The sequence below is a fragment of the Aulostomus chinensis genome, chromosome 9, assembly GCF_037954235.1.
Source record: "Aulostomus chinensis isolate RoL2024-O1b breed Wild chromosome 9, RoL_Achi_v1.0, whole genome shotgun sequence".
Classification (NCBI taxonomy): domain Eukaryota; kingdom Metazoa; phylum Chordata; class Actinopteri; order Syngnathiformes; family Aulostomidae; genus Aulostomus; species Aulostomus chinensis.
The window spans coordinates 24698483-24713001 of NC_141328.1; the positions used below are offsets into that span (position 1 = coordinate 24698483).

Consider the following 14519-nt stretch of genomic DNA (forward strand, 5'->3'; position numbering starts at 1 on the left):
GGTCAAAACAAAAGCTGGGTGACTGGGTGTGACTGGGTGTGACACAGATGGACTGCTGTTAGCACTGCAGCAGCGAGCAGGATCGAATCATAACAATGATTTTGCATCTGAAATGTCACCAAACATGTGAACTTATCTCTTATCCTTCTTCTGTACTTTAATAATTTCATTTGTATTTTTTTGAAGAACTGTCATGAGCTTGCTGTTTTATTTCTGCTTGACCTCTGACCTGATGGATCCATTAGAGGGATGGGGGAGGGACGATGGTAGCTAGACCTGCTCTGATGTTGCCACCATGTAATCCCTAACTGGGCTGGTCCAACATCAAATGAGTCCCCATGGCCAGCAGGTAGATTTTGGTTCCACATTGGTGATGGCAGCCCGTCTGGCATCTGACAGGCTGTACATGACACAAAAAATAAGGTACAGTCAGCATATTTTCCAAAATGTCGCGTGTGCCTTTAACTCTCTTTGTTGGTGCTCCAGGACGACTTACACGCGAAGACACCCACTAGTCCTCATTCTCAACACCAACATATGGTAACACACAAGGGCCTTGGGCATTTCCTATTGGCTGCTGGCCTTGCTGACATCATTTCGCTCTCTTGATGCCAGTAGCTCACATAGTTTCACATGAGCTACTGTCACTTTGATGGTTTGGAGACTTCGACCATGGTACTCAGTTGTTACAGAAACTGGTTTCTGAACATCCATTTTAGGATCACGCCTCTGACTAAGTAACAAAGTTTAAGGTTGTTTTAGCCAGACTTAATTTATCAGGGTTAAAGGAGTATAAAACTGTGAGCTTAAGGATGTTGTTGTGTCTTTTTTTCAGAGTTGGAAAAGATTTATGTAAAGATGTGCCATGTTGTTATGCCAGTACTTCCATTAATAAATAACTATAGGTCACCATTAACAATGAGTTCATTCTCTCTCTACTGCAATAATGCTCTCATTACACTAGTCGTTAGGGGCCCTGACTGTGGCCGGGCCCCCAAGGCAGCGGGGCCACAGACAGATGGCAGCACAGTTGTAAAGCCAGGAGGGGGGATAGTGAGGAAGTTAGCTGCCGTGGCAGTGGGTAAGGAGGTGGTCCATTCAAGGGCACATTGTCAGTTGCTAGGGTGGAAGGAGCAGGGTGGCTGGAGCGAGGAACCGAGGCTCTGGGGGGGCCGCGGAGACGACGGGAGGCCAGGGTTGTCAGTCTCAGGTTATTTATAGCTGCGATGAGACCAAAGATGCGCTCATCCAGTATTTAGCAGGAAAGGCTGCTTTGCCAAGTGATATACTGTGTTTGATAGATGATATATGTGATCACCAACAGGATAACTCAGAAAGTTTTCGATGGATCTTGATGACATTTTTCTAGGATGACAGAACTTTGGTTCGGGAACAATCGATTTGTTTTTTGGAATTTATCCAGAGCTGGCTTGGATCTGATGATGTCATATCTCCTTGGTGGAGGAATGCTCTCAGAGCCCCCCCCCGGAGCCAAGCTCAGTCCCACCTCTGTGTCCACATCCTGGTTCTGAAGAGTGAATAAAGAGCGACTACCCTGAGCAAGATGACTATAGAGCAATACTTCACTAAAAAGTGTAGTCTGCCTTTCAAGTACAGGCAAAAAGTATCTTCAAGTCATGGAGATGTTTTTAGTAGCCCTGGATTTGGTTTAATGCCGTTGAATCAGACTGAGACCGCGTCCAAAATCACACCCTCAACCCCCCAGTCTTATTAATCATTGTCTTATTCATCATAATGATTGACAAGTGCGGTGTCTATTGACATTTTAGTTTCCCATCATGTGATTACAGGACTACAAACAGGTGTTATGTTCGATTTGAATGCAACAGTACCTTGGAAATATGCTCACAATGATGGCAAGGGTTGAGCATGAGGAGGACGTTCATCAGGGTTTTCCCATCACTTTGCTCCAAAAATCCAGTTGCTTTCATTCACGTGGAAACTAAACCATACCGAGCAGAGGACCGTACTCAAAAAGACGGTCAGGCGTGAACATGACCGCCCTAAATCATGGTGTCTGATTGCTTCTTAGAAAGTGTACTCGACATCGTCCTTGTTGGGGTTTTTTTTCTGTTGCACATCGTACAATGGAACCAAGTGTGTGCGTCAGTTCAAGCAAGCACGTTGTTCGGTTTGTATTACGTGTCTGGGTTGTGGTGAGGTTCTGTTTTGCTTAAGGAGAATAAATAAATAAAAAAGTAGAGACACTCAAGCTGAGTTGAAATGAATTAATGAATAAATAACATGATTAAAACCACTGCTGCTGGTTTTTTTTTTGTTTTTTTGCTGTCACTTATGGTAGCTTGTATATTCAACTCTGCACACTGAACCTCGGTTTGTGTATTGAACGCTTTGCTTTCTTTTAGGAACATCATGTGAAAGCCGACTGCTGTACGAGCAGGTAGACACTTAATGTAGCACATGAGCAGCGTAGACCAGCACAGCCTAGTTCTGGACTCCCAGCCCTGGTATGGCAGGGGGACAAGCTAGCATGGAGACTAAAGCCCATGGTTGCTAGCTTCTGTCAGCACATCACTCAACATGCTTGCTACTGTTATTTAGTGGCTTTAATTCTAAAATAAATCTGTGACTGACTGAAAGTCCATTTGAACTCCAGGTATTTGATCATTAAGCAGCTAACTGAGAACTGGTTGATGATGGGACTGAAGGGAAAGTCCATGGTTCATCTTTCTAACAAACTTTATGATAATCCATCCAACGGCTGTAGGGACACCTGGTTCAAAACCTCAAATGTCCAGATATATGTTGTTGAGATGTAGCAGGGGTCAGCATAGACACATGAGTAAACGTTCTCCAAACAAACTGTACAGGTTATTTCTTACTGCAAATGTTGTGTCTTCCCTTCGGATCTTGAATTAGAAGACGCTCCTTTTATAGTATTTTTCAAACTCCATCTACTCTTGCTGAATGCATATCTGTAATTCATCACTACAAGAGATTCCCACCCAGATACGATGAATATTTTAACTTCTTGTAGTAGTCAACAGTCACGGAGATCATTTGTATCCCAGTGAATGAGTACAGTAAGAGTGATGTTCGCATTTGTCTTGTAATACTACAAAGGGAGCTTTAAAAACATAAACCCACTCATTAGACTGTTGTAGCAGGTGATTCAGCACAGCAAAGCTTTGCCTCACACAACCTCGCAGCATTTGATGTTGTCCTTCCTCTCAGCGTGAATCCCTCTCATTGCAAAAAAACAAAACAAAACAAAAAAAAAGCTGAAAGGTCACAAACAGATTGTGATTTGGATTCAGTGCTGATTCCCGTTCTTCGTTTTCGGTGTCACCAGAGTAGAAAAAAAGAGTTCAGAAAACCGTTTCAGCCTGTGGTTCTTGATGCTTAGTTCACCTCTGGCACGTGGGAAGGAGGGATTAGCTCGTTGTGTACGTACAGGCAACGATGGAGTGCTCCTGAATGTGCTGACATGCTGGTTAAGTGGGGTGGGGTCTCCGGTGGACCGTAACATGCTCTGTTTTAGTGTTCTTGCCAAGTCACATTATCATATTGCCTACTTTATCTCATGTTTTCTACCTCGCTGCGCTGATGCTGAGTAAAGCGTAGCATTATCGTTTATATTATCACGGTCTGTTCTGAATTATTTTGATCTTTTATCTTGTGTCGAGCCCTGAGGCCGCCACCTGATTGGGGCTCGGTAGGACTATTGGCACACAGCAAACTACTGGTCCGCTGCACCTGCATGACACGTGGATTTAATAAATCCTATTTGCTCTAGCATATTAATTAGAATTGCACATTATCGCCACATGGTGCGTGTAGTCCATTCATGCTTATCTGACACACATTTGGATACTTCCCCATCCAGCGGATAAAATAAATCTCCATGTGCTTGCATGTGTTTTCACCTAATTCCTGTGCTCTACCCAGACTTCAGTCATTCTCTCTGAACAACTACCCCGTCTATGAAAAATGAAGGGTTACTTGATATGCATTATAAATAGCTGCTCTGTGATTGGGCGAGCCCAGATTCTCCTGCAAGCTCTTCCGTATAGCAACAGCCCCCTCCCATCTCTTCTTTTCGCCTTTTCTCCCTGGAATACCCCTTCTCCTACCCCCCCCATGTACTCCCCCATCCCAATCGCCATCTCTGTTTCAAAATGCAGACAGACTTCGTCTTCTATGTGGCTTATTCACCCCCTACCCACAATGCACTGGGTGCTGCCACTGGCTTTAGATTTGGCAGTGTCTGTGTAAGGGGCTCCTCTCCTCCCCTCCTCTAAGCTACAGACTGACTCGCTCATCCCGCTGGCTCCCACTGCTGCGACAGCATCTGGATCTGATCACCATGGCAACAGCAGCGGGCCTGACCCCACCTCCTCTCCCCCCTTTTTTTCGCACACACTCTTGGTCTCTCTCTCTCTCTCACACACACACACACACACACACATAGATGCCTCCACCCCTCCTGCTCCCCCTCTCCTTCTCTTAAGCTTTTTTTTCTCTGCCGACTGGGTGCGTTTCCTTCAAGCTTGACCTGGATTCTGTGCGCGGTGCCTCGTCTGCTGCGCTGCATGCGTGATACAAGTCATGATGGCACAGTGACATGGGTGCGCCTGGTCAACTGACCTGCTTCAAGTAACTTGAAGGGTCAAAAGTCAAACCTCCTGTCACCTCATCTCTCTTTCTCTAGTCCTCCAATCTTGACCATCCTCCATCTCCTTTCTGCTCACATCTTTCATTGAAGCATCTGCAAGAAAACATGAAAAGGAGTAAACTGTATCCCCCTCCTCCTCCACCACTGTACTCCACATCCCACCCTCAGCTCCTCTGCAAGCCCCCCCCAACCCCACCCAACCACCCATCCACCGACCAACCCCCCATCACAAATCCCTGCTTCCTCAGCTGAATATTTCAACAAAGATATCAGCCTCCTGAAGGCAGATATTACTTGCTTTTTGTCACACTGACGTATGCGGCTCCTTAATACATCACGTCCATTGTACATTTCCTTCTTTCTCAGCTCTATTTTTTGAGTAGATGTGGGCAACGTGCACCCATGGATGTGTAGACCCACACTTATCCTGATATGAGTCACAATCATCATTCATTCAAATGCAACTTTGCCCTGAGGAGAGAAAAGGGCTCGACATGATATTATTCATTATTGTAGCTGAACTGAAATCCCACTGTTCCGCTTCCGTGTGTGCGGCTGATTTATTCTCTTGACTTTTGCTTTAAACTCAACATTTTTATTTCTTGTGTTGATTCAATTTTGTTTTTGTTTTTTTTGCAGGATCACCAACACAAAAATAAGCAAAAGTTCCTGTTTGAGATGACGTTGTACAGCTAATGAAACAGTTGGACCCAAACATGTTAAATGAAGGGAAGCCAATATTCTGGGAGAAGGTTTGGTTTGGTTTAGACGACACTGATCTGCTCCCCTCGCTCATTCTGAATTGGAAACTAAAAACTGATGATTGGATGACTAAGATGTCATGACAGCCAAAGAAATATGTGACTGTTGAAGGGAAATAAGATTTTTTTTAAAAAACACACAAAACTTTTTACATGTAGAATTTGATTTGAACTGCAGATCTGTGTTTTCTCTTTCAAACAAAATGGTATCTCGAAAAAAATGCGAGAACACAAATCCTATTATTTTTATTTTTTGCCGTCTTGTTAAACAGTATCACGCAGGCAGATGAGTGTTGTTTTGGTTTTTTTGAAGTCTGGAGTTAACGGGTAATCTTTTCTGGTGGTGTGTGTGTGTGCGTGTGCGTGTGCGCGCGTGTGTCTGCTCTGCGGAGGTTTAAAAGACTTGTCAAGCATTGGAGTTGAGCTCATTCCTCCCTGATAGTGGGTGATGTTACGGGCACAAGTAGTTCCTTTGTTAATTTGATTATTTGGCGAGGGAAAATATCGATTTTCAAAGCTGCTGATGTTGATTGCTTGAATATTTATCAGGTCAGGTTCTTTTTTAAATAAAGGATATTTTGCAAATACACATGAAGGTGGGGACGGTTTACTCAGGCGGTGGCTGGTACAAGTTTGTTTTCAGCAACAAAAGAGAAGACAGAAGAAGTTTTTTTTGTCCGTTTGTTTCCTACTTGTTAATGTTTTGTTACTTATTAAGGCTCATTATGATATACAGAATATATTGTATTGATTAGGGATGGAGATGAGGGCCAATATTGGATTTTTTTGGCAAGTACTGATGTTTTACAGCTGACACTGCCCGTAGCTGATATTTAACAGTCGATATTATCAGTAGGACCACAAACTCATGCGATGTTCTCATGCTTTATGGACTGAACAATGTATTATTTTATGTTTATTATATTTATTTTTGTTTCCTCATGTTGCTGTTGAGTGAAGAAGAAGAGACAGAGAGGAAAACCGAGCTGATATAAATGTCAACCAAAATATTTCGATGTTATCAGCAATATCAGTTCTGCTTGCAGATATTATCGTGCACGTGTGTATTAGTTTTGGCTTGTTTTAGCGTGCGAAGTGTGTTTAGTTTGATCTGTTTGTTGTTTTTCTCTGTGTCACGTTCTCAGAAGAATAAAGAATTATTCACCTGTATGAAGGACGCGAATGTGACTCAGCCAACGACACACACACCTGATAGGATGAAACAACAAAAACACACTGCACGCTGCCTGTGTTTCGTGGTATTGTGGATCTCTGTGTCCTGTGAGAGCCAGAACACGGGAGTGTATTAGAGAAAATAAGGTTGACGCACTAAAACAATCAGCGCTGCTTCACCAGGCAGACGAATTGGAGGTCTTTTCTGGGAAAGCTGCAGGCTGGCCCACCTGTTGCTCTCCAGGGACGCCGCTGTGTCTGCAGGCGTATTTTGGAGATATTTATTTTGATATGTGACGTATGCCTGGAGGGGAGGGGGTTCGCAGCCGTGAAGGAGTGTGTCTTGATTAAATTAGTGGTTCTAATTCAATCTGTGCACTGCACTTGCAGTCCATCATGGTTTATTCAGTAAGGTGATGATACCAATTGTGCTCGTTCTCTCGTTTCACCTACTTCTCTCTCTCCCTCTCTCCCCCTTTTCTTCCTCTCTACCTTCCATCTGTCTCTCCACACACATCACTCTCTCCTCACCTCACTTCATCCTTCTGTTTCGGTTCTCAACTCTTTCTCTGGGTTCCTTCTCCATCTCTACGGTTGCTGTAGGAGAGCTGGTGGACCAGCAGAGGGTGCTGAGGACGGGTTGCCTGGTGACCGGCGTCCACACTCCACCCATCCGCCGCAATAGCAAGCTGGCCACCTTGGGGCGCCTCTTCAAGCCCTGGAAGTGGAGGAAAAAGAAAAATGAGAAGCTCAAGCAGAGTTCCACAGGTACATGTCTACTCGAATGAATTAGGTCAGGAAGAAATAATGAGAGGGGATGGAGGATGGGTGAGATGGAGCCAGTCAGCCTCCAGTCATCTGAATAAAGGCAGCTCTCACTCAGTTTTATTCTTATACATTCTGGCTTTGTTTAAGTTGGTTGAGATGCACCATGTAGTTTTCAAAAGCTGTAGAAAGAGAGACTTGCAGAGTGTATATTGGTATGACTTCATTCTCAGACCGACTGATAGGAAAATGGAGTAGCAACATCCCTCGATGTAGCAAATTCACCCAGAAACAATCATTGACATTTAATCCGACTACAGCTGAATTGAATGAACTTTGTTCCAGGGTGACATCAGAAATGACACCAGTTTGTACCGTTCTTTTATTTTCATCACACTCCAGTTACACTGCTGCACCTGATTTTCAGAATAATTAATAGATGCTGAGCTTTGAGAATCCAGAAGGTCATTTAAGCAAACCTACTGAGGTATTCATTCATTCATGATTCCTGTTACCATCTGGCTGAATAAATATTCTGGCTGTAGTTTTTAATGTGCATCAAGTTAAAAAAAAAAACCCCAATCCTTTCAAAAAAAAAAAAAAAGATCTAAAACAAGATGGTGGCAGGAAAGACGCCCCTGATCCTTTCTGTACAACACAAGAACAAACCTTTTTTTAAATTTATTCCTTTAAATAGAATATCAACATAAAAAATCTACACGTTTGAAACTGAGTGACGACATGCAGCATGCTAACGTTTCCTGCTATTGTTTTCATTTAAATCAGATGCTGAGAACTTTGATTGACGGGCACAAACTGGAGCTCTACCAGGCAAAGATGTAAAATTATAAATACATTTGCGAAAGTCTTGATTAAAGATTATCTTCTCATCACTGAGCCAGAGAGCTGAGTGGTTGAACGGACCGAGATCACATTTATCTGCAGTATTATTCATACGTATCTGTCATATGCCTTTGTTTCTGTGTTTAAATTTAGCTAAATGTGCTGCTAGATTAGCTCAGTTTAATCAAATCTCAGCAGAGGTTATTGAACACTAGTGACTGAATGTCATCTTTTAATGAGTGGAGCGAGTTGTCACAGTGTTACGTTTTTTTAAAATCCAGAACGTGAGATTTGTTTATCTAGACTATATAAAAGGTGACAGCTATTCATGTCCATCCACAGATGTAGCATTATCCAGCGGTCTTCTATGCCACGACCCCAGCTCCCCCACCCAGGGGTGCTGCTCGGAGAGTTCACTGCTGCTGGGAGGATTCGGGGGACCTTTGAACCCCCACCTCACCGTCAGCAGCGTGGAATACCTTGGTCCCGAGGAGGAGCATCCCCCTCCAGGTAGAACAACCTCATCCCTGCACTCAGGATCAACTGATCAATACGTGTTAGAGATGTGGGAAGGATCGGATCGGACCAGGAGGAAAGACAGTCATATTTGTAAACTGGCCTGAACTGAACTTTCCAGCCGATCAATACGAGTGTGTATAAGACTACTGAGATCAATCGCTGGTGCTGAGAAATAGTTTCTTTATGGTCGGATTGGATTTGAGTTCGTCCTACACTCGTGTTTTGTTCTTTTTGGCTCCATGTTGTGGTGCATGTTCCATTAGAGGGCAGCAAAGACAACTGAATGGCGTTCTTTGCTCTGAGAGACACGGCTGCAAATGTGGAGTAAATCTCCAGCACAGCTGAAATGACAGCTCCATCCTTGAGATGTTCATCCTGTCTTGTAGTTGCAAAACAAGTGATACATTAGCATTGATAATGTTGTCCAATCATGTTTTTTTTATTGTAGAATATTTTCCTTTTGTAAATTATATTTCACAAACTACCTTTAAGTTACTCTTGCTCATTTATCTGTTTCTATTTAATGTTTGTTTGATGAATCTCACATGGTTTCACATGTCTGTAATCCTCCCCTGCAACATTCTGCAACCGTTCCTCTCTTGTTGCCGTCTTCTAGTAGCTGGCCCTCTCCTGGACTGTGAACGGGTGGTGGAGAACTCACCGTCGGCAGACGAGGAGGGAGATGGGGAGGTGCACCCTGCCGGTGATTTACCGGAGGGGATGCAGGATGATAGAGAGCAGATGGAAGAGAGAGCGGAGGAAGAGATTCCTCCTGGAACTTCCCCACCGCAAGTACCTCAGAAGCTGTTGCCCCAGCTAAGTCCTGGAGACGGTGAGTGCTTCCGTGTCCCGTTAATGAGCTTTAAACTTCATACGGACTAGAAATAAACCTAAATGAGTGGCGAAAAAGCTGCAATGGTCACTTGATCAGTCAGTTGCTCTTAAGAAAACTGACAATTCTGAAAAATCTAAGAATCGATGTAAGCTGCCATGATCAGTATTTTCTGTAGTAAGAAGCTTTTTATCTGATTCATCATGATATATGATGACTCCAGGGGACCGACCTCTGTGACCCCTCAGGTCGTGAAGGTTAAATAGATAAGGTTATGTTAGGTTAAATACCTGGGATTCTCCCACAGGGCAATCAGAAGTGGAGAAGCCCACAACCACTCACTCTAATGGTTAAGAAGGGAAAATGACCCTGACAATCGCCACGTGAACAATATAACTCCAAATGACTGATAACGTCTCTGTAAATGTGTGAATCATATCTCAAGTTCTGAAGAGTTGAATTCTTCTTCTTCTTTTTTTAATTGTTGTCGTTTTTCTGTCTGTTTTTGTGGAGGACTGGCGTCCACCCGCTGATGGGGATCCAGTTACAGAATAAAGAAGAACATTTTGCCTCTTCAGAAGATTTATGACTCCTCGTGCCGCCCTTGACGTTGTTACTGTGTCAAATATATTTTGTAGCTGTTTTAAGAACATTGCAAACCAATAATGAGAGTAACTGATCGATGCTGCCCTGGAGGTTGTGACTATTGATGCTTCCACGTGAGGTGTGAAGGCGGATGGAATGGTTTGTTTGTATGAGTAGAAATACAGAGTTTGATCCAAAGCATCTCATGTTTTCCTCTGGATACGATAGGCTGATGTTCCTGGTTCTCTGCATCTACACCCGTCAGAGCTGTTGTGATGCTGCGCTTTAAAGAGTTTCAGTTGTCCTCCAGATGTTCAAATCTTCGCTAAATTCCTACAAACAAAAGCGTAATGTGTTTTGTCATGAAACTTTAGTAAAGGAGTAACAGATCTGTCTGTTAAATTGATAGAAAGAGCTTCTCTCAGTTGACCTCCATCTTCATCTGCTCATCTCTCTCTCAGATTCGGGCCCTGTGTCGCTCCCCGCTCACCTGCCTAACTCCTACCTCCCGAAGGAGCCTCTGCCCAGGAGCACAGAAAGCCTGGCCTCCATCACCCTGCCTCTACGAGGGCCCCTCGCTAACCCCTCAGGGTCCCCACATCTCTGCAATATGATTCACCCTCCCATGCCCCCTAGCTGCATTATGGAGGAACTGCAGCGTGCATTTGCTTCCAAGAACAGACAGGAGAGGTGAGTCTGTGAATATTGGCCTCCTCACTCAGGCAGCAATGATTTTTGTGATATTAAAAACATGTAAGACCTAAGAGCTTTAAAAGTAAGAAATAATAGTTAAAAGTTACTCACAAATTTGAGCTTGTTCCTTTGAAATATTCCGTGACATTGAGCCGTTCCTTCCTCCACATCTGTGCACCCTTAGTGTCCACGAAGGGTGTGAGCAGGGCTCACCCCCACGCCTGTGGTGCTCGGACGGACGCCTCTCTCGCTCTTGTAGCTCTGAGAACCAACACACATCGTCTCTGGGGGGTGTCTGTGTGGGAGGTGGAGGGTCTGACTGGCCCAAGAAGGAGGCGGAGGAGAACAAGGAGAATGTGCGGCTGGACCAGTGCTTCTCCAACACCTCAGGCCTCCCAACCGACCTGGACGGCTGGAATGAGTCGGTCATCTCTGGTGGGTCACAGAAACTTCAGAGTGAATTCAAGTGCACAGTCAGGCCTTCTGTACCAGCTCTCAACTGCTTGTTACAATTGATTCACGAAATGTTAATCTACACGACAAGCAGATATTTTATTAACATCCTCAGGGAATGATTCCTAAAAGTTTCAGTGCCATTTATCAGTGTCACTTCCAGCTACAGCAGGCAGCTACTTTCAGCTAACAGACCCCCCCCCCCCCCCCCAAGTAGCCCACCTGCCCAGGAAACTGATAATAAGTGTCTAACAGGGATACCACTTTCCCTCAGGAGTTATTGGAGACCAAACCCGTCTGAAAGGAGAGTGAATATCGAACCATTTCAGGTTGCATTAGAAACAACTCAGAATTTATGGTTAGAATGTTTTCTGCCTGCTGGCTGAGTGCAACCGGTGTGTAACAAGTTCTCAAACAGTATAAAGTGGCCAGTACATCAATGAACTGACTCCTGTATCCCCCAAAATATTCAACCTCCTGTTGTGTACCCCCTCTACCTCCAAAGATGGAGCTAGCGCCACCGGCGGCTAGGCTAGCCCACTAACATTGGTGCAAGTGCTGTCATTATCGACATTCTGCGTCTTAGAGAGTCCACAGAGATAAGTTTGTGTGTGTTCCTTGCAGGCACACTTCCTCGCAGGCTAAGGAAGGAGCTGCTGGCTGTCAAACTACGGAACAGGCCCAGCAAGCAGGAGCTGGAGGACAGGAATATCTTCCCAGCAAGGAGCGACCAGGAGCGCCAGGAAATTCGCCAGCAGATTGAGATGAAGCTTGCCAAGTAAGTAATGAAAGAGCAAAAATTTAGAGCCAGGAAGGGGCTCAACAGGTTGAATCGTGTGTGTTGTCTTGAGGCATAAACACACTGATATTATGTCTCTCTGTCCTGGTCAAATATCCTCCTTGTATCCCTCCACAGTAAACCGTCATGTCTGGGTTATTTATGGGGCAAAACCATGACACAACTGGGAGATACTTTTGCAAAGTGAACCTGTGAACTTAATTGACTCGGTTACATAATGCGACTGTAGGTGGAGGTGAGATGAAAAATCTGAACGATCTAAGCGGATTGTGTGTCCAATCCATGTGTTTGATTGATGTTGTGTAACATGAAAGTGCTCAGGGCAGACAGTGTGTGTGTGTGTGTGTGTGTGTGTGTGTGTGTGTGTGTAGAGCTCAAAGCCCAGTCAGTTAAGTGGGAGTCCATTCTTTTATATTTGCCTGAATAAACAAAGCTGAAGATTCCCAGTGGAGACAAAGAACATCCACATGGTCGAGTGGAAGAGAGAAACAAAATCCTTCAGCTTGTTGAAATCTACTTGAGCTCAGTTCCAATCATACCGAATTCCTGGAGAGCAACAAGAACAGACCGACCCTACTTCCTGGAAACATCTTTGTACAAGATGCAACCCTGATGTTTGTGCCAGCGCCTGAGAAATATCCCAAGTCTGACAGCAGCAGTTCCCTGCACGAATGTGTCACAAGACCCGATTCTTTAGCACCAACATATCAAAAAGGGGCACGCCACTGAGTTACATAACCTGATGTGCAATCGTTCACAGCCAAGTGCCGCCCACACTTCTGGAGAACAAGATCTATGATTCAGTCTCTGAGACAACTAAAAATACAGCCTCGCCTCACCTATTCTTAGAGTGACAAGGAGAAAATATATTGTCGTTTGAGGAAGGTGCACAAAGGTTAGCAAGCAAAGTCTTTATGCAAAGGTGAGGATGGAGCCTAAGTTGCATAAGAGCTCAGAGGTCAAAGACAGAGGTTCTACATGTAGCACAGCGGTGAGAGAAGCTGCTTTCTCTCCTCAATGTCTCAATAAAACCTCAAATGTGTATCATGCTGACATCGCAGGGAAAAAACACAAACCCTTTGCACAGAAGCTGTTTAAAATCCTTCACACCTAAAAAGCAGCAGGACCAGCTTGAATCTTTGCGTTGTGTGGAATAATTATCACCGCATCTGTAGATCTCCAGGCTGTAAATGAGTCACCTGAATATCATTACTTCCCCTTAAACATATGCAAGATAATGAGTTTTCATCCTACGGAGTGTAGACACACTGCACCATTTTGGAGGGAAACCCTGGCTAAATATAGCTCACAATGATGAGGAGGAGGGTGTTCTTGTCAAGGGTGGGGGGGGGGGGGCAGCTTATTTCCCCAGGGCGTTCACAGCGACTCACGGAACAATCCATCACTCAGGCTGCTGGATTTCTTTGGGTGACTCCTACAGTCGAACGCGTTCAATCCTCTCTGTGGCTCCTATCGGCGCATTTGCTGCAGATCCAGCAGAATGTGTCATCAGGACTTATGGTGGATAATGACACCATGTCATTCCGCTGTGTCAGAGATGGACGGCCCTCCTATCTTTAGACGCACCCCGCCTTGCACTCATGATTCTAATCTTACCACTCTTCAATAATGCATCGGCCCATGCACTTGTGTCCCTCCACATACAGTATCTGTTGATATAACAGCAAACATGGGGGGGGGGGGGGGGGGGGTGGTGCCAACTGTACGTGTGAAAGGAAGGACGCTGGGATTGCCAAGTTTGTCTCCTTACACAATTAGCAGCTGAAATAAAAGAATGAGAGCCTCCGCCACCCACTCTGGTTCTTGAGTCTATTGTTTGGATTTGTCAGCCCTCTCTGGCATAGTTAGATCTTCTATTCTAAAACATCTTTTTGTAGAGAATCCCAAGTCGCCAACGGAAACCCTCATGCCAACAGGCGTTTATGCGTCATTGTGATATTCTGGGGATTTCTCTCCAAGTCTTTTGTCTGAAATCTTATCGGATGTAAAAGCAGCAGGAGAGAAAAGTGCACCGACTCGACGCTCTGCCTTCATCACCCCAGATAAACCATCTCTCTGTGAGGATTCTCTGATTCATGAAGTTCAAAAAGTACCAAAATAGGTTGTTTTTAAAAAAAATGTTAACTATGATTAAATCAGACCAGGACCAGAAAAGGAAAGCAGCGTGTTTCCAAAAATAGCATCGGATTCTCAATAAAGCACACCCAGCCCCGTGTGTAACAGTGAACTCCCCAATAGGTTGTTGCTAGGGAGAAGAGAGAATTTCTGCAGGAAGACTATTGTCTCATAAGATACCAAGCGTCGTTGCTAAGCAACTCGGCCACCAGGTCAATAAAACAGAGGATGGTTGTATTCGCAGGGGATTTGGAAGTGATTTTCTGTTTCATCTGTTTAAAATGTAACGCAATCAGAGCCGGG

At 44.5% G+C, this 14519-nt stretch overlaps 2 protein-coding genes across 6 annotated transcripts in view; one reads left to right on the top strand and one right to left on the bottom strand.

Annotated features, from left to right (window-relative positions):
- phactr3a (phosphatase and actin regulator 3a) overlaps window positions 1–14519 on the top strand; it is a 32425-nt gene that overhangs the window by 13925 nt on the left and 3981 nt on the right. Inside the window, exons 2-7 of one of the 4 annotated variants that reach the window (XM_086214480.1) lie at window positions 7195–7359; window positions 8542–8709; window positions 9335–9550; window positions 10597–10825; window positions 11013–11263; window positions 11906–12059. In XM_086214480.1, the coding sequence (XP_086070606.1) occupies window positions 7195–7359; window positions 8542–8709; window positions 9335–9550; window positions 10597–10825; window positions 11013–11263; window positions 11906–12059 (1183 nt within the window). Of the gene's footprint in view, window positions 1–6648; window positions 7360–8541; window positions 8710–9334; window positions 9551–10596; window positions 10826–11012; window positions 11264–11905; window positions 12060–14519 lie in introns of those variants that run through there. The other 3 variants (XM_086214481.1, XM_086214479.1, XM_086214478.1) reach the window with 3 other exon arrangements.
- sycp2 (synaptonemal complex protein 2) overlaps window positions 1–14519 on the bottom strand; it is a 39749-nt gene that overhangs the window by 609 nt on the left and 24621 nt on the right. Inside the window, exons 46-49 of one of the 2 annotated variants that reach the window (XR_015117928.1) lie at window positions 10940–11260; window positions 7123–7309; window positions 4675–4750; window positions 230–400 (exon numbers count right to left, since the gene is read on the bottom strand). The gene's annotated coding sequence lies outside the window, so the exon portion shown is untranslated. The remainder of the gene's footprint in view (window positions 1–229; window positions 401–4674; window positions 4751–7122; window positions 7310–10939; window positions 11261–14519) is intronic. The other variant, XR_015117929.1, reaches the window with a different exon arrangement.